This window comes from Sarcophilus harrisii, chromosome 3, assembly GCF_902635505.1.
Source record: "Sarcophilus harrisii chromosome 3, mSarHar1.11, whole genome shotgun sequence".
NCBI lineage: Eukaryota > Metazoa > Chordata > Mammalia > Dasyuromorphia > Dasyuridae > Sarcophilus > Sarcophilus harrisii.
The window spans coordinates 149,031,916-149,057,757 of NC_045428.1; the positions used below are offsets into that span (position 1 = coordinate 149,031,916).

The following is a 25,842-nucleotide window of genomic DNA, read 5'->3' on the forward strand; positions in this document are numbered from 1 at the left end:
AGATCATTAAAGATGTAGAAAATTAAACTAGGGCTGATGAAAGGACAATTACCCATAAAAAAAGTAGATGTAAATGGGACATAAAAAAGGTAGAAATCCTTTGTATGAAACACAAAAAGAAAATCTGAATTGTGTTGTAAAAATTTTAGGGAGTGGTATGAAATTTCAAATGACATATTTAATATCTGTTTAAAACTAAGCACTTTTCATGATTGATTATGAAAAAAGATGTAATATTAGGCTGATACATTTAATGGCCAGTGTTACATGGCAGGGTTTTCTAATGATCTTTCCTCTAAAACTATGCTATTTAATCTGCATTTTGGTGATTCTAGTAATTATTGAATATTTTAACATAATAAAATATAAAGTGTTAAATTAATTTAATAATTAATGGATAGGATTATATTTGTTTCTTTCTGTTAAATTCATCTACCTGGAGAGATTTATATAGCCATCATTACTAAACTGATATAATTTACAGTGTTATTGTCAGAGAATTGACCTTATCACTTCACTGTAAAATAAACTACTATTATAATTAAACTGTGGACAAAATAATGTATTTTCTTAAAAGAAAGAAATTACAGTTGTTCCCAATCAATTAATGAGGCGATAATTAAATAGAGGCCAGTCAGCTTAGTTGATTGCAGATCAGCACATGCGATTGTTTTTGTGGTATTCACATCTTTTATAAAATATTTAATTACACATGAAACATAGGCTATTTAATTCATTTTTCCAGCTCAGAGCTTCACCATTATTATGTCTTATTCCTCATAATTTTTTTGCTATATATTCTTCTTTGTTTTACAAAAAAGGAGCCAGTTTAAAAAAAGGGGGCGGGGAGAGCCAGTTTTTAAAACAAACTATGAAAGAATTTATTCTTTTAGCAGAGTTAATGTACCTCATTTACTTAGTAAAAGATATGTGAGGATGAGATTATGGAATCCATACTCAAAATTTTGGAATATCTTAAATATATCCATACATTTAGAAATAAAATATACCAGAGTTTGTTAATTTTTCCCTTAAAAATGATTAGATTTTCATAGAGATGACATTAAATTATTGACAATTCTCATTTACCTGCAGTGCAGTGAAATAGCAGAATTATAAAACAACAAACAGGTGCTACAAAGTATCAATGTTAATCTAGATTATTCATGGTAGATGATTTTTTGATCAATAAATGACATTTAATAGCAAGAAAATATAAATAGTCTATAGAGAATTTAATAAAATATTTTTAAAATAAAGAAATATCTTTAAAGTCCTGACTTTCCATAATACTGTTTTATTTTTGCAAACAGACTATCCCTGCATTGTGTTAGACTAAAAACCATCTACTGCTTTTCCTATTTCCTCATAACTTCATTATTTTCAGATATATTTTTGATATAATTATCATTATTATTTTTATTTTAGACTTGAACATGTGTGTATACACATACAACACACACAACACATACATACATACATACATACATTAGAGTCAAGATAGGTGAAAAAGTGAATGGAGCTTTCTGCCTAGAGTCATCTAGCCTCACATATAGTCACTTACTTTCTGTCTGACCCTGGACAACTAACTCTTATTTACTTCTGTCTCCCATCTATGAAGTAAGGATAATAGTAGCATCTACCTCACAGGTTTTTTTAAATAATATTTATGAAGTGCTTAGCATGTATCTGACATGTAGTTGGTGATATATATCTATATATGTACACACATATTCTAATTATTAATATTGTTGTTATTATTTTTAAATATCCTCATTGGAGATATGTTATATGTAACTTGGGTCATAGTTTGTTCAATGATTATAATAAAAAAAATCCTCTTTTTGTAAGATCTTAGGGGTAAATCTGGCTTCAGAAAGTTAGACTCCTACTTCTTGGACCCATAGCTTCTAAATTCTTATCAGTATGCTTCCCATTTATAAATCAGTCACTAATTCTCACATCTGAAATATTTACTAAACAATAAGGCAAAAGGAATAATAGTACCATAATCATAATATCATTAGATATGTTTGGCATTCCAAAGCATGAACAATCATAACATTTTTTTTCAATAGAACACCAAAATGGGGATTATAGTATAATAGTCTATTCATAAAACTGAGACACAATCTTCTACCAAAATGCAGTGTACATGATACAGAATGGGTTCACACTCAAATAAATATAGTAGAGCAATACATCACTGAGACAACTCATCATTTCTGTTCTATTTTGGCTTTCATGGCCATCATGCCTTCTAAGAATCATCTGTTACTTCACAAAACCCCTTCTCTGCTAGTTTTCTCCTTCTGGTCTTAACCATTTTCTTCTCAGACAAAAAAAAAAAAAAAAAAAACCAACCCTCTTCTGCTCTAAAGCTTGTGATATAGTTATAAGCTTTCTTATTAGCTCACATCTACCTTTACCTGAGTGCTAAAAAAAAGTATAATGCTATTTCATTCCAAGCAGTTCCTTAAGCAGGAAAATTGCTAGGTGATTCCAGTCTGCAAAGAGCAGGAAATTCTCTTCTGTCTAAGGAGCTCTAAATCTCTTCTCGACAAAACGCAACTCACAACAAAACAGATGCAATTCTACTAGCAAAGGAATATTTCTACACAGCAAAAATCAGCAAAGCAATCAAAGAATCATTTATTTGTCTTCTCTGGAAGGCTTCTATAGCTTCTGTCCCTACTTCCTGTAACTTTTGTGCTCAGCTAACTCATCTCCTATTTTGTTCTATATTTCTTATCATTGATTCTCTTCCACTTGGCTTCTTTACAGCCTCTAATACATTAAATCAGTTTCTTAATTATCAAGAATCTCTTTACTATATCCAGTATTGCTCAAAACTCCATCTTCCTGTCAGATATTGTTAAAAACACACTCTTGATACTAAAAATCAGAAATTGAAGAACATTTACTAACAAAGAATCTTAAGGAATCATCTTAATGTTTCTGGCCAGAAGTCCTGAACACAGAAGTGAGAGAAGCTTTATATTTCGTACAGTCCCTCTCTTCAGAGAACAAATTGCTCTGTTCCCTTCAGGATTACAATCTTTCTGATAGGCTTAATATATATTTCTCCCTAATACACACACACACACACACACACACACACACACAGTCTTCCCCCCATCCCCCAACTACTTGTTTAAAAAAATGGCCAAAAAAAAAAAAAAACCACACACACAACCTCCTACTAGGTGTGTTGTTTAATATTCAATTACCCCATTAAGCATGCACAATAGTGATTTGGTCAAATCAGATTATTGACCCCAAACCTCAAGTGTATTGTCTATTATCTTCAGTTTGTGGTTTTTTCAAAACCACAAGACTTTCTGATTGACTGAATCCACTTGTGCCTTCCTAGCTCCCCAATTCCTTGTTTGCTCAAGACTTCTGAGACATTAAAACTTAATTTTTCTGTTGAATCTTAACTTTCCTTAACGTTTTTACATTCTAAAAACCTAATAGACCCACTATTCTACATTGAAGCTTGCAATATTCTGTGGAAACCCAACTTTTTGGTATTTCTCACAGGTCTGAATCCAAAAGCCCTTATGTAATTTTCCCATAAAGCCTAAGTACTTATTTGATTTGTAATTTTATCTATTGTAATCTTCAGAACACTAAAAATTAGTTTCATACAAATGAGCTAATAAATTATATTTGTCTCCCCACAATCTTTGGTCTGGCTTCAGACAAATTCTCTCAGTGCTTTTATCTGAGGGGTAAGCCTTTATCTAGTCCTTAGGAGCATCTACATCTCTTTTTTTAAAATTTTATTTGAGAAACTACTTTGCTTTGCAAGTGAATTTTTTTTTGTCATTTTTCCATATGCATATGTTCTTTCAGCAGTTAAACTATGTACAATAGGAGCAATACTTAGTATTTATAAGAACTATTTTGCTTACTTTATTTACTTTTAAATTTGCCTAAAGGATTATGTATTTTTAAGTGGTTAAAATAAAGGGGATGTTTAACAAGTGACATGTAACAGTTAAAATATTCTAACTATATCATGAGATATCCTTGAGGAAATGAGGTTGCTTTTTTTTTTTTTTAAACATTAAAGGATATAGTTATTGTCTCTCTAATGCCAAATTATTTCAGGGTGTGCTCTCTACTTTTTCCCTTATGATTGCGTAAGTAGGAAAATAGAATGTTCCAAACAACTTACAGAAGAGTTTCCTCCTCAGCACTTTTAATACCAAAAATTCAGTTAAATGGTTTTATGGAATATAAAATTGTAGTTTGGGGAGGAGATATTTTCTGAATAGGAAAGAAATAATGTTTTTGAACTTTTATATAAACAATCTTTGTAATCACTATTTTAGTATGAATTAGTTACAGCTAAAATAGTGTTCAATTATGCTATCAAAAAATTGTTCACTATTTAAGAAAGATTGAAATTAATTATTGCCCAATTTATATTCTTGGTTCTTTTAGTTCAATATTTTGGGTAGTATATAATTAATAACTGATTAACTAATAACAATAAATAGATCTTTCTTTTAGAGATTTAACAAGTAACACAGATATTACTTGTTTTTTATTGTAAAATAGACATCGAGTTCTTTTTTTTTTTTTTTTTTTTTTTTTTTTTTTTTTTTTAGCATTTCCCAGTTCCCAGCATTTATTTCCTCCTTCCTTCTCTGCTTCTCCATATGATCACTTATAGACATGTTCTTCGACCTGATGGATAAAGATCTATTTTGAAAGATAAGAAACATGTTAACTCTGTCATAGAATTCTAGGTACCATTGTATTTTTTTCTGTACTTTAATAACACATGATCATATTGCTCTCTATGTCTTCTTTTGAGGACATGTTTTGAGAGTTAGCTACTTAAGACTTCTATTAATTCCTTAGAAATACACTATCATTTTAAGAGTTTCTAACAAAAATTTTGAAATCCATATTTGACTTTTTATATATGGTAAATTATCCTTGGAATATATACTTTCCCTTTTCTATAGTCCTAGTGATTTTAGCTTTGAACTTAGTGTGCATTTTGTTTGACATTGTCCAGACCGATTCCAATTTGTCTTATCTCCCAATCATAGGGTCTTGGAGCCATGCATTTCCTTCTGTATTCTCCATCAGCTTCTTATTAAAGCTAGGAAAGCCTAGCTTGTTTTATTTTTTTTTTTAATTATGGTACACTCTTCATTATCTGCATAATTGTTTTACATTGACATCAATGATTGACATTGACTTGATTTTATTTTTGGATATTGAAGCTATTAAAACCTTCCCTTGATCCCATTTTTCTTCTGGCCAAGGATAGATTATTTTAATGAGAAAATGACAGTATAAATCTAGATGTTTAAACTTAGAGTAAATTTTGAAACATATCAAAGCTGAGAGAAATCTATAATTTCATTTAAGGGCAAGATTTTGCATATGATGATTTCTGTTTAAATGAGAAATAATGGACAGACCTTTACTCAGCTTGGTTTTGTAAATTTCTGAAGCCTAAATTTGTTTATTCAGGGGTTGTTTAAGCACAATGTGGTTAGCAACAACTCATATCTCCTTCATTCATGATAATGTTTTAAGAGAGCAATGCATTATGTTGCATCATTTGGATCAACTTTTTACATATCCACGTCTGTCTGAAGAAACAGTATCCACTAAGATTACCCTGAATTGTGGGACATTAGCTTGTTCTCTAGGATGACTGATAGTTATTAATCAACCCCTAACTGCTGTGCCTAAATGATGAATTTCTGAAATCCTGAAGAGGTATGTCAAAAGTGGCATGACAGGGAAGGGAAAACAGAAAGAAGTAAATGAGTTCAGAGAAAAAAAGCAATGCATCATCACATGATATGAGATAGTATTCAATCAAACTAACACAGCAAATGTAGTTTAATTAGTTCCATTTACACAGGATCCCGTTGACATAGATGCTTAACTGAAGCAGAACATAAGATTTCCTATTATCTAGCTGCAGTGACTCCCAAAGGGGAGATTTGATATACTCACTAGTCACTTGATTTATTTGTCATGGTATAAAGTGTATTATGATTGTGGTTGGTTTTTTTAAACTAGTGCACAGGTCCAGGGAGCAACTAAGTGGTGTAGTAGATAGCACACAGCCTTGGAGTTGGATAACCTGAATTCAAATGCTGCCTCAGACACTTTACACATACTAATTATGTAATCCCAGGCAAGTCACTTAACCCTGATTGTCTCACCAAAGTAAAAAGAAATGCCAGGTTCAAATTTTTTAAAAATTAAATAAACTGAGGACATTTAATTTGGGGGAGGGGAGGAAGCTTTAAGAGAGACATTAAAGGTATCAGTTATTTGAAGAACAGAGTTCAGAAAAATTAGTAGGAAGCTGTGGAGAGAAATTTTGGCTAACCTAATTGCCATCAATAGGCAGATAAACACAAAAGTTCTGGGCTGGGCAGCATCCTCCTTACTATCAGTTTTGCTGTAAGCATACACTTTGTATCCTTTTTTAAAGAAGTGACTATTGTGGAAATAGTCTGCCTGCCAGTTGCTAGCCAATTGATACATACAGGTCCGCCAAGTCAGGTTTGCTCAAGCAGCAAGACCCCTCTAGGGAGGAGGTAAGAGGAAGTCAAATCATTACCACCTTCACTGATGTAAACCTTTAGACCCTGATGGAGATAATTCAGGACCCTTAACCTAAAAGTTTTAGGAATAGCAGTGCTTCCAACCGCTATGGAGATAAAACCTGGAATAATTTTCTGAAGATCCAGGAAAGAAAGTTCTTTTCATCAAAATCCTTGACATAGTTAAATGATTCAAAAGCAGAAACTAGTAGAATTTTATCAGTTGAAATCACATTTTTAAAAGAAGGTTTCACCATCTGCTTTGCTATTGTTCCCTAAGAACTACTTCTATCTGACTTTAAACTGAAGCCTTCCATTAATGTTGTCTTCCCATTTAAAATATGAGATATTTGATTTAAAAATTACTCTTTTCTATTCATATACTTAATACTTAAGCCTTAGTTTTTTTTAAATGAAATTTACTTTACTCCTCCCTCTCTTCCTTCCTCTCTTCCTTTTTTTCTTCCTTCCTTCCTCTCATTCTGATTCATTCATAGAAGGAAAATTTCTTATCAAATATATCTATTTGAAAACGGAATAGGCTGCTATGATAGTTTTTCCCCCTCACTAGAGTTCTTTAAGCAAAGATTGTATGCCAGCATCACAACCCGATTTTGCATACTTGCTCTTGCCTACAATCAGTATGTCATTTCCCATCTCTGTGATTTTGTACAGACTGCACCACATGCCTCGAATGTTTTCCCTTCTCAACTCTGCATTTTAAAACACTTGGCTTTTTCAAGACTTGGTTCATATATCTCTTGGAAAACTTTCTTGATCTCTTTATTTCTTTGTATTGTCTCCCTCCTCAAATTACTTTATATATAAGTCTCTGTTTATATGTTGTATACCCCAGTAGACCATAAGAATTTTGAGATTGTGGACCAGATGATTTTTTTCTTTTTTTTTAAAAAAGCACGTTTAAAAATTGGATTAGATTGGATTGTGATTCTTGTTCAATTGTGGACTGAATTTGTTGGCTCTTGGGGACCCTTTATAACTCTTTCTATTTTCTAGTGGTAATATAAAGTAAAGGTTAAGGTACTCAAAGATCATCACTGAAGAGAAGACCTGAGCTATAATATATAAAAAGTTTAAAAAAAAAAAAAAAAGGCTTGTAGTTACATTCTAGCGGTGTAGTGGGAAAAGATGTGAAATTCAAATAGAGACACCTAAGCTCACGTTCTATAAGTGACCTAATCTTTCTGAACATGTTTCCCATTTTGTAAAATAGTAGTATTTGTGATATCTTCCTCACAGAATTACAGTAGTACTTTGGTACTCATTGTTAATTTGTTCCAGAAGTCTTAATGAGTACTGAAAACAACAAGTATCAAATGAATTATTCAATTTACCGTCTAACCATCCCTCCTCAACTAATTCCCTAGAGGGGCAAGTGGGCTGCTAGCTTAAGAGAAACAAATCAACCCACCCAGGTTCCTCCTTTCTTAACCCAGTTCTCTTTTTGAGAAGAACCAAGCTCTCCCTTTATACTCCCTCTAGTTCCATACTGTGAAACCTTCCTTCGCATGGGAAGGCCAGGATTTGGAGGCAGAAGCTATGATCTTATTCCCAGACTTGGGGCTGCCAGGAGTCCCAGTCCTCCACTGCCATCACCTCCACCTGGGCTCTATTGCTATTGCTGGAGCCACTGCTGTTGCTTCTCCTCCAGCTGAGCGTTCTAGCTACTTTGTGCCTCTTCTAGTACCACTGTTTTAGGAACTGGGAGATTATATGCTGCAGTCACCCCATCCTGCAGCCACTTTCCTACAATCTGCCTGTTGATGAGCACAACCTCAGCATCATGGGCTCCAACCTGCAGTCATGCCCACTGCTGCCTTTGCTAGGGAGGAGCTGCCCATGGCTGAAGGCAATAGCAGCAACAGCAGGAGCTGGGCAGTATGCCTGGACAACCTCACATCCCTGCTGCTCAACCAAGACAACAACCAAGTGGGATGAGTGCCAAGCAAGTGTCAAGTGCTGAACCAATTTTTTTTCTTGTTGAAATTCTGCAAATACTGAATTCAACAAGTTTTGAAGCAGATGAATGCCAAGGATACCACTGTATGTGGAAAATTTCTGCAAAACTTAATTATACTTTGTTGTTATCTTAAAGTGGTTATGAGAGAAGTGGTACTTCATTATCTGTAGATTACAATACTGGCATGCAAGACAATATACAAATTAATCTACTTTAAACACATACACACACACACACACACACACATATATATATAATTAAAATAAACCTCTTTTAATGATCAAGAACCAGAATTATAGCAATCTTTAGACTTAGGAAAGATAAGATTCAGCTACACTATACTATCTTACAATATGTAACAAAAGAAAGAATATAGGCAGTCCTATTTTGCACCATAAATGAGAGGGGAGAAACCTTAATTCAAGTTTTTTCTTATTAAATTTACATGGCAATGTCAGTAAGAAACTTCCTGAAATAGAAAGCTTCAGGTAAAGACTATAAGGAAAAACAGAATGTTTCTTATTGGTTCTTGTTGGGCTTCATAGTATGATTGAAAGAACTGGCATTGGATTCAGAGCATCCTAGATCAACTTCGGATTGCTACTGATATTCCTACCACCACCACGACTATTACTACCTAACATTTATATATTGGTTTACAAATAATATCTTATTTTATCAACTAAGATAATGTTTAACTTTAATTATACAATAGTTCCCAAATTTAAATACTGTTATTCCATTTACAGGTGAGGAATCTGTGGCTGAAAGAGGTTTTTCCAAAGATCACATATCTAGTACTTGAGGCTAAATTTTACCTTACTTTTCTTCACTCTAAATTCTTTTTTTTTTAATTTTATTTTATTTAATAGCCTTTTATTTACAGGTTATATGTATGGGTAACTTTACAGCATTGACAATTGCCAAACCTCTTGTTCCAATTTTTTCCCTCTTACCCCCCACCCCCTCCCCAAGATGGCAGGATGATCACTAGATGTTAAATATATTAAAATATAAATTAGATACACAATAAGTATACATGACCAAACTGTTATTTTGCTGTACAAATAGAATCAGACTCTGAAATATTGTACAATTAGCTTGTGAAGGAAATCAAAAATGCAGGTGGGCAAAAATATAGGGATTGGAAATTCAGTGTAATGGTTTTTAGTCATCACCCAGAGTTCTTTCGCTGGGCATAGCTGGTTCAGTTCATTACTGCTCCATTGGAAATGATTTGGTTGATCTCGTTGCTGAGGATGGCCAGGTCCATCAGAACTGGTCATCATCTAGTATTGTTGTTGAAGTATATAATGATCTCTTGGCCCTGCTCGTTTCACTCAGCATCAGTTCGTGTAAGTCTCTCCAGGCCTTTCTGAAATCATCCTGTTGGTCATTTCTAACAGAACAATAATGTTCCATAATATTCATATATCACAATTTATTCAGCCATTCTCCATCTGATGGGCATCCACTCAGTTTCCAGTTTCTAGCCACTACAAAAAGGGCTGCCACAAACATTCGTGCACATACAGGTCTCTTTCCCTTCTTTATGATCTCTTTGGGATATAAGCCCAGTAGTAACACTGCTGGATCAAAGGGTATGCACAGTTTGATAACTTTTTGAGCATAGTTCCAAATTGCTCTCCAGAATGGCTGGATGTATTCACAGTTCCACCAACAATGTATTAGTGTCCCTATTTTCCCACATCCCCTCCAACATTCAGCATTATCTTTGCCTGTCATTCTAGCCAATCTGACAGGTTTGTAGTCTTCACTCTAAATTCATAGTTTTATTTTCTGCTTTACCTAGCTACCTCCAGCTTGAGTTCAGTAACCTAGTTTCCCTTGTCCTGGGACTTCAGTCTCCACTTCAGACAAATCAAGTTAGATTAGATCTCTAGAGGGCTCTACAAAAGCATAAATTCCATGGTTTAGTCCAGGGATTCGATAGAAGGTCAGGGAAAAATCATATTTCAATAACATACTAACCTGCCTTCATGCTTCATAAAGAAAAATCATCAGTCCATAAGATCCCACATTTAGAGTTAGGAAAAAAAAAATCCTCAAAAGGCATCCGATTGCTCCTAATCTACATATTAACTAACTAAGGACCAGAAAATTGAATTTTTTGTGTGACCTGTGCAAGGTCCCAGAGGTTCTTGATATTCATTGTTTTGCCATAATTTGGTGGCTGAATGGGGGCTTAAATTCACTTATTGCCCAGAAGCTCTTGAATTTCTTGGAATTTTTTTTCTATTGTTTCACTGAAACATTTTTTATTTTTTTCATTAATGTCATTTCCCAGTACAACTCACCCCTACTCTCTCCCTTTCTCTCTCTCTGTCATTGAACTTTCCCTTGAAGCAAAGAAAACCAGTTAAACAAAATGTCCATGAAAGCAATTCTAATAATGCAATTCTACTTCCATACCTGTGGATCTCCTTTCTCTTTAATAAAAGGAGAGATATATGATTTTATTGTCTGTTTTTTAGAATTAAGATTGGTTATTAGCATTAATCTGAATTCTGTTGCCTTTTAGTGTTGTTTTTAAGTCAGAAGGCATCCTTAATAAATACCTACTCTGTGCCAGAAACTGTACTAATAATTAGCCCTGGGAATATAAAGAAAGGTAAAAGACAATCCCTTGATTTCAGTGAGCTCCTAGTCTAATGGGGGAGACAATATTCAAACAACTGTACAAACAAGCTCATTTAGCCTCTCCATGGAACTGACTGTAGGAGACATTGTCCTTGTTCCTAAGACTTTCACATTTTGCTAACTTCTGAATTTTTTGGTCAATCGCTGAACCACAACTTAATGCATTGAATTCTCTGACTTAATCTGAGTCATTTTGGCTTCCTGAGATCAGAAATTTGCATCTAATTCTTAATCATTTTCTCTTCTCTTCTTCTTTTAATATATATTGGTATACATTCATTGTTTCCCTTCATGCTTCTGTCTGTCATTTCAGTCCCCAAGACTGCAGGGTTTTTTTTGTTTTTTGTTTTGCATTTATTTATGTGAAAAGGATATACAAAATCAGAAAATAATCCACCAAAGTAAAGCAACTAAATGTGACTTAACAGAAAACTATCTGGTTTCAGATTGGATTCATTCAGCATATATTAAATTCCTATTCTGTACAAAGGCACTGTGTTAAGATTCAAAGATAAACAAAAAACATTCTTTACCCTCTCTGTTAAGGGGAAAAAAACCCAGTGTTTTGTTTGGGAAAAATCATCAAAAACAAATGTACAGGAAAAATAAATATAAAATATATGCAAAATAAATACAACATTAAATTAAGGGAGTTAGGGCACTAACAGCTGGAAGGATTAGGAAGGATCTTTTGTAGCAAGTGGTACTTGACTTGAATCTTGAAAGTAACCTGAAATTCTAAATGGTGCAGGTTAGCAAGGCAAACATTTTAAGAAATAAGGAATTGTATATGTCAAAGCAGAGAGATGGGAGATGGAATGGCATATTTGAGAAACAACAAGTAAGTTTGGTTAAAACTTAAGAATCTATGAAAAGGAATCATGTGGGGCAGCTAGGTGGCGCAGTAGATAGAGCACTAGCCCTAAAATCAGGAGGACCTGAGTTTAAATTTGACCTCAGACACTTAACACTTCCTAGCTGGGTGAACTTGTGCAAGTCACTTAGCCCCAATTACCTCAGCAAAAAAAGAAAAGAAAAGGAATTATGTTCAATAACCCTAGAAAAGTATGCTAAAACCAGATTGTGAAGGAGAAGTACTTGACAATTGTATTTTAAGAATTTGGCAGCTATTGAGAGTGATGAGGTGTGAGAATGGGCTCAGAGAGAGGAACAGGTTCAAAGGGAAAAGAATTCATGAACCTGAGAAACTTTGGTAAAAGGAAAGTTTTATTTTTCAATAAGAAAGAAAACCCCAATAGAATCAGGAAATTTGTAAAGAGTGCTTTCTCAGAGCTTTGTTTTATGGCCAAACGTTATCCTGGGCGGCGGGGGTTGGGGGGGTGTGGGGGGTGGGGGAGGGGTGGAAGAAGAGGTGCAGTTTGAGTTGATTATCTGAGGGAGATCTCCAATTGAATAAACTACTAGGAGTGGTCCTGGATTATTTTTCAATTCAAAAGAGGGGATAGCTAGTTTCACAAAGAAAACAAAAAGAAACTATTTATCTTGATTCCTTGACGCAGATCTCTTGCAGAGGAGAGCTCCCCAGAGTTTCCCTCCCATATCCCCAAAAGTTCAAGGGAAACACTATCTGTATCAAGAGAAAGGATTAGAGAAAGAATAGACTTAAGGTAGGGAAATCATATAGGGGACTGTTACAGTAAGTAATCCAGATAAGAGATCATGATACTCTGAAATAAAGTGATAGTTGTATATCTGGAGAGGATATGCAAGTTTGTGGAGGTAGAATTGATAATGAAGAAAGGATGGGACCCCGAAACTCTAAAACTCCTTGAAGGAGAAATTCTCCTTGGACTCTGCCTCAGTGAGTGACCCAGCCTGAGAGAAACAAGATAAACAGCTTCATTCTGTTATCTAGGTGGGGTTGGTTCAGTCCTGAGCAAAAGAATTCCAATCCTATTCAATTAAAGAAACATTCAATTCTATTCAAATTCTGCTCAAGCTGAAACCCAGTTTATAGCCAAAACTCTATTTAAAAAGAGTCAATCTAAAAATCCTCTCTTTGAAGAGGTTCTAAACATGCCCTGCTCTAGCATTCTATGCCAAGGAGGTCTCTGTCCACTGGAACAATATTCTTTTCCAGTGTTACCCTCTCTTTATTCTCTCCTATTTCCCTAATGAGACTTTATGCCTCTCTGTCAGGATTTCTAGCATCACTCCCCAATCCCTATAATAAACCACTTATATCAATTTAGGTTTTCAGGTTTGTGGATTACTTCGTAGAGAATCTCTGCACTGCCAAAAAGGGGTTCCCCAAACTCCCTACCCTTGTAGGGAATTGCCGAATCCCTAAGGGATGTAGGGAAGCCAAACCTCTCCATTTGGTTCCCTGAATCTGCCACTAGACCATATCATTTAACTCCCTGACCACCAGAAACCCTAATCTCATTTTGGTTCTCTAAATCTAGACATCATCATTTGGTTCCCTGAAAGGGAACCCCAAAGCCTAAACCTCATCAATAGGATGTGAAGCATTTAGATATGTGAGTTGAGAGAATAAAGAGTGTAGGAAAATCCCCAGGTTATAAAAACTGTGACAGAAGAGAATGGTAACTTTGAAAGAAATTAGAAAATTAGAGTAGTTGGGGGTTATCTACATGATACATCATTCTATTTTGGACATTGAGTTTGAGGTGCCTGCTATTGACAGTATTCATTAAGCAGTTGGTTATAGGAGGTGAGAACTTAGGAGGTACATTGCATAGAATTTAGGAATGTTGCATAGAAAGAGATGGAAGTCAACTAGAGATGGTAATCCATGGGAACTGATGAAATTACTTAGAATGATGATCCAGAGATTGAAGAGGTAAGAGGCCTAGGACGATCTTGGGAAATACTTGTAGGTAGTCTCCATAAGGCAGACTAAGAAGCAGCAGAAGAAAATCTAAAAGAGAGCTGTGCAATGATGTAAACTTAGCATAGGTAAGTTTCTAAAGAAAGAATGATTAAAAGTGTCAGATGTTGAAAAGAGATTAAAATAAATGTGAAGTGAGAAAAGGCCATAGGATTTGGTAATTAGAACATTAATGAACTTGGAAAACAGTTGTTTCAAGTGAGTAACAAGGTAATTTAGATAGTCACTAATCAAATCCAATCACCAATAATTAAAGGAATGTAAATTGGAACAGTTCTTAGATTCTACTTCATATTCATTAGTTATTAACTATTGAATTCTTATTAGCTCTAGAATGTGTTGATAAAATATTTGGGTCACATACATTGGAATTCTATATTGTTATACAGATTACTCTGAAACATCTATCCCCTTTCATGAGAAAATAACTGTGAATTCTAGGAATCAGTCATATTAACCATAAATCATTTAAAGATAAGAGAGTTTCTTCTGAATTTTATTTCAAATTTATTTCAAATTCATGAGTTATTCATACTTTCCCTTTTAGTGTAAATGGTTTTATGGTTTTAATTGGTTTTATAAGTATTAAATGCTGACCTTTTAAAATTCTATTTAGCCATTTTAAAATGCAAATTTGAGAGAGAATTTTCTTACCCTATCCAGAGGGTATTTTTATTTTATAAAACTCTCTATATTTTACAAAATAAACTAATTGTTTACAATGTAAAACAAACAGTAAAGGTTGGAAATATTTTTCCCCAAGAGGAAAACTTTTTCAGGTTGAGCACAATGGTTAGAGTACCAAACAGATAACAGATATTACAATGAATCATACATATCTGCACTGTGGATCTGCCCTGCCCTGTTCTCCCCTCTACTTTTCCTTCCCCTCCCACTTCCCCCTTCCTCTTCCCTTCACACTTTGTTTGCACTTATCTAATTTTCATTCTTTCTGATTGTCATGTCCCTTTTGTTGGATTTTAAATTTAATTAGAGTAAAGACTGTCTTAATCTATACTTTAGGTCTCAAGATACTAAGTACTTTAAGAAGTGTCTGTTGATAGGTTAAAATCAAAGTAAATGATAGCTATGTTTCTTTGTGTAATAAAGTAGAACAAAGCTCCCAGGGAACTAAAGAACATTCAAGGAAAACATTTGTTACCACAAGCAATTATAGGTTTATTGGCAGGGAAATGGGTTTTTATAAAATTTTTTAAAAGAAAATTGATTTTTAAAACTTGCTTACTCTTAGGTAATTGTGATATAACTAATCGTGATTAGTTAGATTAATAGTTTTCAGTGATTTAGATAACTTCATCCTTTGGCCTTTTTACTCTTTTCCTATGTATGTTAAAGTTATTATGTGTTTAAAAAAAATAGAATAGGATATGACATTCTATATGGGTTGAACAAATACCCAAACTAATGATAATAGATCATCAAAATTGGAATTATTGACTGAATTGTTCTTGGAATAGGATTGTGTGTGTGTGTGTGTGTGTGTGTGTTTAGAAATAATTGGCATATTTTGAATCAGAAGACTTAAGTTAAAATTCTAGCTATGTCACTTGACTGTGGATCCTTGGCTATCTTCATTTTTCTGGATTTCAGTTTTTTAATCTGTAAAATAAAGGGAATTGAATCAGATGACTAGATAGATCCAGACTTCCTCATGATATTAAGGACCTATGGTGTCCTTGTATGTTATCATTGAGTAAAAATCATTAAGTCATTGTGATTTATTTAGAAGTGAAATCCAGGGCAGACAAAAATCAATAATCTTGGCTCTAAATTTTTTTTTTTTTGGTAACAGATAAATTTATAAAATTAATTATTCTTTGAGTTGCCTATATCTGTGAAGTGGAGATAGTGATTTAAATACTTTGCTGCCTACTTAGTTAAAAGAATTATTGAGAAAATATCAGTGAAATTACTTTACTTGAAAGGGAAGAATTACATGAATTCAAAATGTTATTTTGATTGATTTTACTTTTAAACCAGCTTTTTATTAATTATGCTTCCTTTTAACAACATTAATTTTTATTTGGAATTTTAATCATTTTCTACCAAAAATTATATCTAATAGTTTTAAAAAACAGATGATGTTTGTTATATTTTTTCTTAATCATCTTCTTGGAGGTGACATGCAGTTCTGAAATTAGTCATTGGAGATTGAGAAAAAATATGACAGAACTTTGCAAAGTTTGACTAGACTTTGAGTTTTAACACTAAAGAATGTTGCTTAATTACAGCTTCTGTTTAATTAAGATAACAATGCATAGCCTTTCATTAAAATTAACATAGAAAAAGTTCTTCCTTGGTCCTTGGAGAGGATATTATATGCAAGCCCTGTTGTGTGGGTTGCAAAATGTCACTGGAATTTATATGCATTACTTGTCTAATTGCAGTAAATGTAGCATGTCCAGATAGGTTTAAAAGTTGGATGGCTGTTTGTTACTTACTGAAAATCACTTGAAACCTCAGTACCCAGAGGCAGCTGTTCACAGGTCCTTCACCTCTCCCCAGAGATGGCTGGGAAGACTGTGTTGTTGGACCCTGTCTTTTATGGCAGGAGCAGTAAACATGACAGGTTGTTTGGGAGCCATCTGTTTAAAATGGCTACTGCTTTGTATGCAGCAATGAACTTGAGATCAGTTTTCTCTCTGTCTTCATGGTAACAGTCTTATTTGGTGTCACAACAGGTGGAAGTTGATGGGTCGAAACTAAATGTGACCAGTGAATGGAACCTGGCTTCACCTTTATTGTCTGTCAACATTGATGGCACTCAGAGAATTGTACAGGTAAATAGATTTACTTTAAGAACTTTGATATACTTTCAAATTCCTATCAATATTTGCATGTTTAAAGTTTAAAGGTATAATAGGTGAAAACTATTTTATTCTTATCATCTAATACCACATGGTTTTGAATTAAATTTCTTTGGAATGCATTTTTGAGAAATATACTTTGGTTACCCAAAATCTAGTGGGGTTTTTCCTTCTTTTTTTGGTGAGGAAGGCAGAAATTTGTTGTGGAAAGTTCTGTTTTATTGTCATTAATAGATTTTTCATGTTGTTATGCTTTACTATTTAAGGTTACTTTGTAATGCTGGAGAAACTGAGGCAAGATAGAGATTAGAGAGTTATAATATTTTATTTATTGGAGAGCTTAATTTATTGACTAAATTGGGACTCTCATCTCCAAGTATCCAGTATGGAATGTGGGATTTCAGAGATTCTTTATAGGGTTTTAGTGATTACGAAGAACAATGACAGAATGGGGGAGGGAAGGCGGAGGCACCAGACATTCTGATAAATTGGGATGACAGGATGGGGGGAGGCACCAGACATTGATAAGTTGAAAAGGTCTTGGAGTCATGATGTTTAAGATACATCTTCCTCCTTATCTGGATGAAACATCCTGATGATTAGAAGGGAGGGGTGGTGTTGCAACCAGGGAGATTGAGGCAGAACAATTAAGGGAGATTGAGGTAGAACAATTAGGGAAACTGAGGTAAAACAATTCAAGGAGACTGTGGCATAATAACTTCCAAAAGTCATTAGGAAGTTACCATTTTAGTTATCTTACTGACCTGACTTTTCTGACCAGTGAAATAATGAATTACTCATTTTAACAAAGATAGTAGACACTGAAGTAATCTCTTCATAATCCATAGAACTTTGTTTAAGTCTTTCAAGGGCCATTTGTCTTACTGTCCCAAGGGTGAGGCCGTTCACTAGAACAAACCCCAAAATCTGAAATAGTTTTGGAAAGAAATATTAGGTTGTTGGTAGAGGAAAGCAGGCCAGAAAGGAGATGTGGCTCCCTCTTAGCCAAACTCTGGAAAATTTATATTTACATAGAATTTAAGATACACACAAACCACACACTGTTAAGCAGTTTTGTCAGTAGGGCAATTTGAAACCAAGGAAGATTGAGATATATATCACTAAATATAAACATTCAATAAAATTTGACCAGAACCCAAAAAACAAGCTTCAGTGGATCCAAAATAAATTCTGGTTGTTGAAACCCCCCCAAAAGAATATTTTGGGTTGATCCACGATCAAAGGGACCCAAAGGCCCTTGTAGATATCACCAACATTCATGGAGAGCTACTGAAGTCAGGGTGATATTCTAGGTTCAAAGAATCTCCAGTTGAATTTAAACAGTATAATACTATTATTAAAATTTGTGAACAAATAAGATTTTCCTACAGAAGTTAACACCCATTGGCTTTAATATCTCAAAGGTAGTTTATGTTTAATTCTCTGTAGGTAAAGAATTCTGTTTATACTTGTGTACAACATTCTAACAGTCTACAATTTTCCAAACATAGCTTCATTTGCTATATAACAAAATCTGTAAGTAACATGAGAGATTTTTTCCTCTCACTTTAACCTCTTTTAAGAAAACACTGTTAAATTGTTGAAAGAAGATAGTGCAGTTTTTAGGAATGTATTCCATAAGTTGCTAATATTCAACAGTGCAAGAGTGGCAAATAAAGTTACAGAGACATTTCTCCTGTGACTAGGGACTAGAGAGTTCAAAGGATTATAGAATTTAGAGTTCTTGGATCATGCAGTCCAGCACCCTTACTTTATAGAAGAAACTTTATGGAAGTGGTTGATTTCACTTTACTGGAGGTCTTCATACTAAGACTGATCAGGTGCATTAGATGACATTCTGGTTCCTGTATGAATTGGACTAGATGACAAGAGAGACACAGAGACTGAGACAGAGAGCCAGACTTATTCTGAGACCCAGAGGTGTTGGATGACTTGTCCAGGATCACAGCAAGTACTTAGAAACAGCATTGGAACCCATGAGTTATAGCTTGGTCTCCATAGCTTGGTCTCCACCATTTTTTTAAAGTTTTTTAAAGTTTAACACATAATTTCAATCTTGTAATCACATTGACATTCTTATTATTCTCTATCATGCTTTTCTTTCCCTATGAAACTACTTTTAAGTTGACTTTCCATTGTGATTTGATTCAGGGAAATTGAATATAATTGAATAATAAAAGAATTGAAAATAATATATAATTGAGAGAATTGAGTAAGAAAATAAATGAATGTAATTTACTGCTTTCAGAAAAAAAGTTTTCATTTAATTTTTGGCCATCAGTTCTATTTGTTGAAATGTAAATTCTGGTTTTATTCATTGTATTTATTTCTTAATTAGAGAAAAGCTAACATAATAAGAACTACCAGCTATATAGAACAAACATTTTGTTTTGAGTTTAGAGCAAAGTTATATTAAAGATAATAATTATTTGGCTAAGACCCAAAGTTTCTCTTTGATGTTCTCATTGAGACTTTCTGAGATTTATTTTTATATTTATTATATTTATATAGAATTTAAGATACACACAAACCACCCACTTAGTGTAACTTAGTAACTTAGAGGAAATCTGAATTTATGTTAATATTGTACTGGACATACAAGGACTCTGGTTAAAACTTGGGTGGAATGAGCAATCAATAAATATTTATTATGTGTCTATATTGTGCATACTATGATTACATATCTTATCTGCTCCTTTAGTTGTGGGGTATAGGATAACAACTTAGAAATTTACATTCCTTAAGTCACATTAAAATAAGCATAGATCACATTTACATAGCATTTTTAAAGTTTGCATGTTTTACATACATTTATTCAACTAAGCAATAAGCATTAATTAAAGCAGACCAATTAAGAGTTTAATGATTTGGGCCTTGACTCAGTTCTTAGTTGTGTGAAGGGAGAAGAGGCAGATGGGAAACATATTGTCAAGATATATGCCACAACTTTTGAATTTTTACTGTTTGTATGTATGTATACTGACAATATGGAATCCAGTATAATGTAAAGATTCAGAAACTGAAAGATGATGGGTTTTTTCAACAGAAATGGGGATATTTGGAAGAGAGGAAAATTTAATATCATGAAAATGTAGAAAATGATAAAACGATCTATTCTACACATAGCTCCATTATCCAGTGGCTTATTTGCTGCTATTTGGACATGGCATTCCATCTTCTGCTGTTTTGTTAATTCTCTCTCATGCCAGGAAATTTTTCCCTCTTAGCTACTAAGGCTCCCTTTAAGATTCAGGTCACATTACAAAAGTAATTTCCCTTAGCAAGTAATCCAATATATATTAAACATGTGCAATTCTTCTATAGATATTTCCACAATTACCATGCTACACAAGAAAAATCAGATGAAAAAGGAAGAAAACAAAATGCAAGCAAACAACAAAAGTTAAAATGTTATATTGTGATCCATACTCATTTTCCACAGTCCTATCTTTGGGTGCAGATGACTCTCTCCTTCACAGGCCATTGAAACTAGCCTGAATTATTGTTAAAAAGAGGCACATCCGTCAGAATTAATCACTGTATAATCTTGCTGTTGCCGTGTACAATGATCTCCTGGTTCTGCTTACTTCATTTAGCATCAGTTTGTGTAAGTCTCTCCAGGTCTCTCTGAAATCATTCTGCTGGTCATTTCTTACAGAACAATAATATTCCATAACCTTCATATATTATAGCTTATTCAGCCATTCTCCAAATGATGGGCAGCACTCAGTTTCCAGTTCCTAACCACTACAAAAAAATAATTTTCTTTTCTTTTCTTTTCTTTTCCTGACATAATTGGGGTTAAGTGACTTGCCCAGGGTCACACAGCTAGGAACTGTGAAGTGTCTGATATCAGATTTCAATTCAGTTCCTCCTGACTTCAAGTCTGGTGCTCTATACACTGTGCCACCTAGTTGTCCCCAAAGTAATTTTTTAAAGTTAAAATCTGACCACCTGATTTTCCTAATCAATCTGTTCTTGTGTAATCCTATTTATTGTCATTAGCATAAAATACAAATCCTTCTGTTTAGCTTTTATAGCTTTATATAACCTGGCCCTGACTTATTTTTACAGCCTCACTGGATCTTACTTTCTCTCCCATAATCTGTGACACAGAAGATAGTATAGAGGGAAAAGGAGAAAGGGCAAGGAATGAATTTTGGGAGAAATCTATAGTTATTTCCAGGAAAGAAGATTGAGCAGCCAGAAGGTCAGAGAAAATAGGAGAGAATAGTCACAAAAACTAAAGAATAGTGTTAAGGAGGAGAGGGTGATATTGACAATGTCATATCTTGCAGAGAAATTAAGAAGGATTAGGAAGTGTCACCCCTATTAGAATTTAACTTTTGTGAGTAGATATTGTTAATTATTTTCCCAGTACCTGGCACAGTGCCTGATACATAGTTAATCACTTGAAAATACTTTTTAAAAATTGATTGATTGATATTTACTTCCCCATCAAGAAAAATCTTAGTTTTTTATTGCACACATACTTTGTATTACTAAATCCTTCCACCTATTCTGATGTTTCCAATACATTTTTTTTGTTATATACTTGAAGAATTAACCTAATACATAATTCAGATGCCAGATGCCCAGTATAGCTTTTTAGACATTGTCTCAAAAGTGTTCTAATTGAAATTTGGATACTAAAAAATTTTAATAGTTAATGTATTTGCTAAATCTTATTCAATATTTGACTTTTTTTTTTTGTTTATATCACTTTCTAAAACTTTCCAACTTTCTTTTTCCTTAGTTCCTCTCATATATTATTGCCATTCTAAATTTAAAATCTCTTCCTCTAATGTAGAAGTTCTTAGGAGTTAGTATCAGCATAGCATCTTGCACATAAGACTTACTGAGTTCTGTAAACTTTTTCTTTCTTTTCTTTTTTTTTTAATTTTAATTTTATTTTTGCTGAGGCCATTAGGGTTAAGTGACTTATGCAGGGTCACACAGATAGGAAGTGTTAAGTGTCTGAGATCAGATTTGAACTCACATCCTCCTGACTTCAGGGCTGCTGCTCTATCCACTATGCCATTTAGCTGCCCCTCTTTTTTTTTTTTTCCATTAATTTTGAACTTAAATACAAAAAGACCATATACAAAAAAAGGATTTAATATAAAGCTATGAATTAACATTTCACAGTTTACTTAAAAAAAATAAGTATGTAATAAATACTACACATAATTTTCAAAATTATCCTGCTTTTCTGTACTTGCTTCTAAGTATTCTTTTTTTTCTCTACTATGCCCTTTTTATTTTTCTCCTAACATTAGACAGAAATATGTGTGTATATGTGTATATATGTATACACATACACACAAATACTTCTATCAGTTCTTTCTTTGAATGTGTATAGCACCTTTCCCAGGTCCTTACTTGTAGTTCATAGATGTTCTTAGAACAATATTGTTGTTACTGTGTACAGTACTCTTTTGGTTCTACTTATTATTTCATGCAAGTCTTTCCAAAATGTTTTTCTAAAATCAACCAACTTGACATTTCTTATAGCACCATATCATTCCATCACAATCATATATCATGACTTGTTTAGCCATTCTCCAATTGAATGACATCCCCTCAAATTCCAATTCTTTGTCACTCTAAAGAAAGCTACTATAAATATTTTAGAATATATGAGTTTTTCTCCATAATCACAAAGGGAAACAAAGCTAATAGTGATATTGCTGAGTCAAAGGGTATACATAGTTTTATAACTATTTGAATATAATTCTGTATTGCTCTTCAAAATGGTTGTATCAGTTCACCTGCAACATTCTGTGAACTTTTTCTTAAAGAAAATATTTTGATCACTGTCTTTCAGTGTAACTTTTTTTTTTTGTCAGACTATCGATTTTATCTTGAGTATTATTCTGAAATATATTGTTCTATAGTCTGAACCAGACTGCCAAAGGAGTTCATGACACAAAAAATTAACAGCACTTGCCTTAACACTCTTTTCTCTTTTGTTATTCCTTTTCAGCTCAGTCCTGTACTTGCCCAAATCTATTGGTGGGATTTCTAATCTTATTCTAGCCCTTTAAAAATTTGGTTTTATTCAAAATCATTTATTTATTGAACTTTCTCTTCATTAGTTTTTCCACTTGTTTGCGTTGACTAAAACCAGGCTTTCTTCTGAGGATAACATACTTCATAGTTTTGTTCAGTGAAAATAATTACTCCAGCATTTCAACTCACTGGATCAATATGAAGAATTACCATCTGTCAAGGACAGACCATGTTTCTGTCAATGTCCCATAACAGCTTTTTCTTCATTTATTTGGCCATTCCTTATCCTTAACAAAATCATTTCCTGATCTTCATTAGATTAACCCATTTTCCTCAGTGGCCTATGCCCATGGCTCTTAGTTATCTTTTCTCTGTTTCCTTCTATAATTCTCAGGTAAGATATACAAAATGATGTTTTAAGATAATCTGACTTCATAATTTATTGAATCCTCATTTCTAATGACTTCTTTTATTTCAGCCATCTCTTAGCATGATCGTCCCTTAGACTTCACTAAAATCTAAAGATTCTTGACTCTGAAGATTACCTGTTACCATGTTCATAGCTATTGATATTAGTCACCTAAAACTTTTACTCCTACCATTTAGGATGTTTCCATCCACCTAGAAAAACAAGCAAAACATCTCCTCTGTATTCCCTCTACAAGATGTACTAAAAAATTAGCAGATGATTGTTGTTCATTCCTAGCTATTTTCTTGACTCAGCATCTTAATCTATTCATTTATTCTGGACTGCTCACACAGAGTATTTGAAATAACAACTATTATGTGAAAAACATTTCCACTGCCTCAGTGAGTGATCTTGTCCTTTTCTTCTCTTGTCACTTCAGTTGTCCATTTATCTGTTCTTTTTGACAGATTGCTGTGAGAAATTGTCTTCAGATTGGTGGCTTAAGTGAGCATATGTCTGAAGTATCTCTTCAGCTTAAGAATGAAAGCTGGAGAAGGGAGCAGAGTGGCACATAAGTGATATCATAAGATGGGAATTGCAACTTTTGGAAGACTGAAACCTAAAAATTGGCAGGAGGAAAGTGAGCTTAGGGAAGAACTAAGAGAATTTGCGCAAGACTTTTTTCCTTTCTTTTTTTCTGAGATTAATATTTCAGAAATTGGAAGCTTTCTTCCCCTGTCAACTTTGGCCTGGGACTTCTCTTTACAGCATTATTCTCTGGGGAACCTGGACCTCATTTGAATTTTTCTATCACCATGAGCTTTTACCTAGGATTTCTTCTAAGGGTTTCTTTTTAGAAATCTCTGGATTTGTTGCTGCCAAGAACTTTCAGGCTTTAGGGATAGTGGGCAATTAATGCCAGACTCTAATAGAATCCTATAAAAGTACAATCCCTTTTTGTTCCCTTTTTGTGTGTAAGCTTTCTTTTGTGAATGTTTATCACAATACTGTTATTGGATCTTTAATTATTTACCTTAAGATTTTATCTTGTAAATTGTGCTTACACTTTGACTACTAGCTCTGTTTCACAAAGAGATCAGAGAAAAAAGATATACACCTATATGCACAAAGACATTTATAGCATCTCTTTTTGAAGTAGCAAAGAACTGGAAATCAAGGAGAATGTCCATTAATTAGGGAATGGGTCAACAAGTTGTGGCTATGATTGTGTATAGAGTACATAAGAAATGACAATGAAACGTGGTTTTAGAAAAAATATGGAAAGAACTGTATGAACTGGTTCAAATTGAAGTGAGTGAAGAATTAGAGAGATTTTGTGCATAATAACTTCACATTGATGATCAACTGTGAAAGACTGGGCTACTCTGATCAGTACATTGATCTAAGACAGTTCCAAAAGATTCATGATGAAATGAATGTTGTCTATTGCCAGAGAGAGAACTGATGAATTCTGAGTGCAAATTGAAGTATGATTTTCTTACTTTGCATTTTAAATTTTTTTGAAAATATGGATAACATGGAAATGTTTTACATGATTTCATATATATATAATTGACAACATATTGCTTAACTTTTCAGTGGGTGTGGGAAGATTTTGGAGGGAGGAAAAGAATTTGCAATTCAAAATTGAAAAAGAAAATTCCATGGAGAAGTCTAAATCAAAGTTTGTAAGGTGAGTCAGATTTCAATAAGTAGGGATGGAAGAAGGAGTGTGTTCTAGGCAAAGAAAAGAGAACATCAGTAGGAAGACATAAGATATGTTTTGGAAAAAAGCAAGTAACCAGAATGGGAAAGTAGGTTGTCTTCAGAATGTAAAGGGCTGTAAAATATAACTAAGAAATTTATATTTTTTCTTTGGGAAGTGGTGGGGACCCTTTTAAGGTTTTACTGTTAATTTTTAGCCCACTAGTGACATACTCAAAACAGTGATTTATGACTACACTGGCTCATTATGGTGTCATATGTTTATAATTCTTGCTACTAGGAAATCTGAGTCTAATGGATTTCTAGAGTTTAGTTCTGAGAGATTATTTATGTGTATCAGAGACCAATGGTATTGTGCAGCATGATATGGTCAGAGAAGAGAATAGAAACAAGAAAATTAATTTAGCTATTGGGAACCAAGATGGCAAATAAAAGCAAGAACTCATTGGAGTTCTCCTAAATTTACCTCCAAAGAACTTAAAAAAAAAAAAAAACCACCTCAAAATGAATGATACATTAGCAAAACCAACTAATACTCTGAGCTAAACAGTTTTTCCGCTCAAAATAACTTAAAAAGTTGGCAGGAAAAGTATGTCTCATTGTGGGGTTAGAGTGGAGTCCAGTGCAGTGTACAACTCAACTCAGATGATCAGAATGAGATTATAAAGGTCCTTTTGCTAGCACTGAGTGTAGTACTTTGTTGGATTGCCCAATTTAACCCAATCCTGATGTTAGTAGGT

The 25,842-nt window shown here is 33.6% G+C and overlaps 1 protein-coding gene across 2 annotated transcripts in view; it reads left to right on the forward strand.

Annotated features, from left to right (window-relative positions):
• PCCA (propionyl-CoA carboxylase subunit alpha) overlaps nt 1-25,842 on the forward strand; it is a 447,428-nt gene that overhangs the window by 319,802 nt on the left and 101,784 nt on the right. For both annotated transcript variants that reach the window (XM_031958625.1, XM_031958626.1), the window contains one exon: nt 16,810-16,908. In XM_031958625.1, coding sequence (XP_031814485.1) covers nt 16,810-16,908 — 99 coding nt within the window. The remainder of the gene's footprint in view (nt 1-16,809; nt 16,909-25,842) is intronic.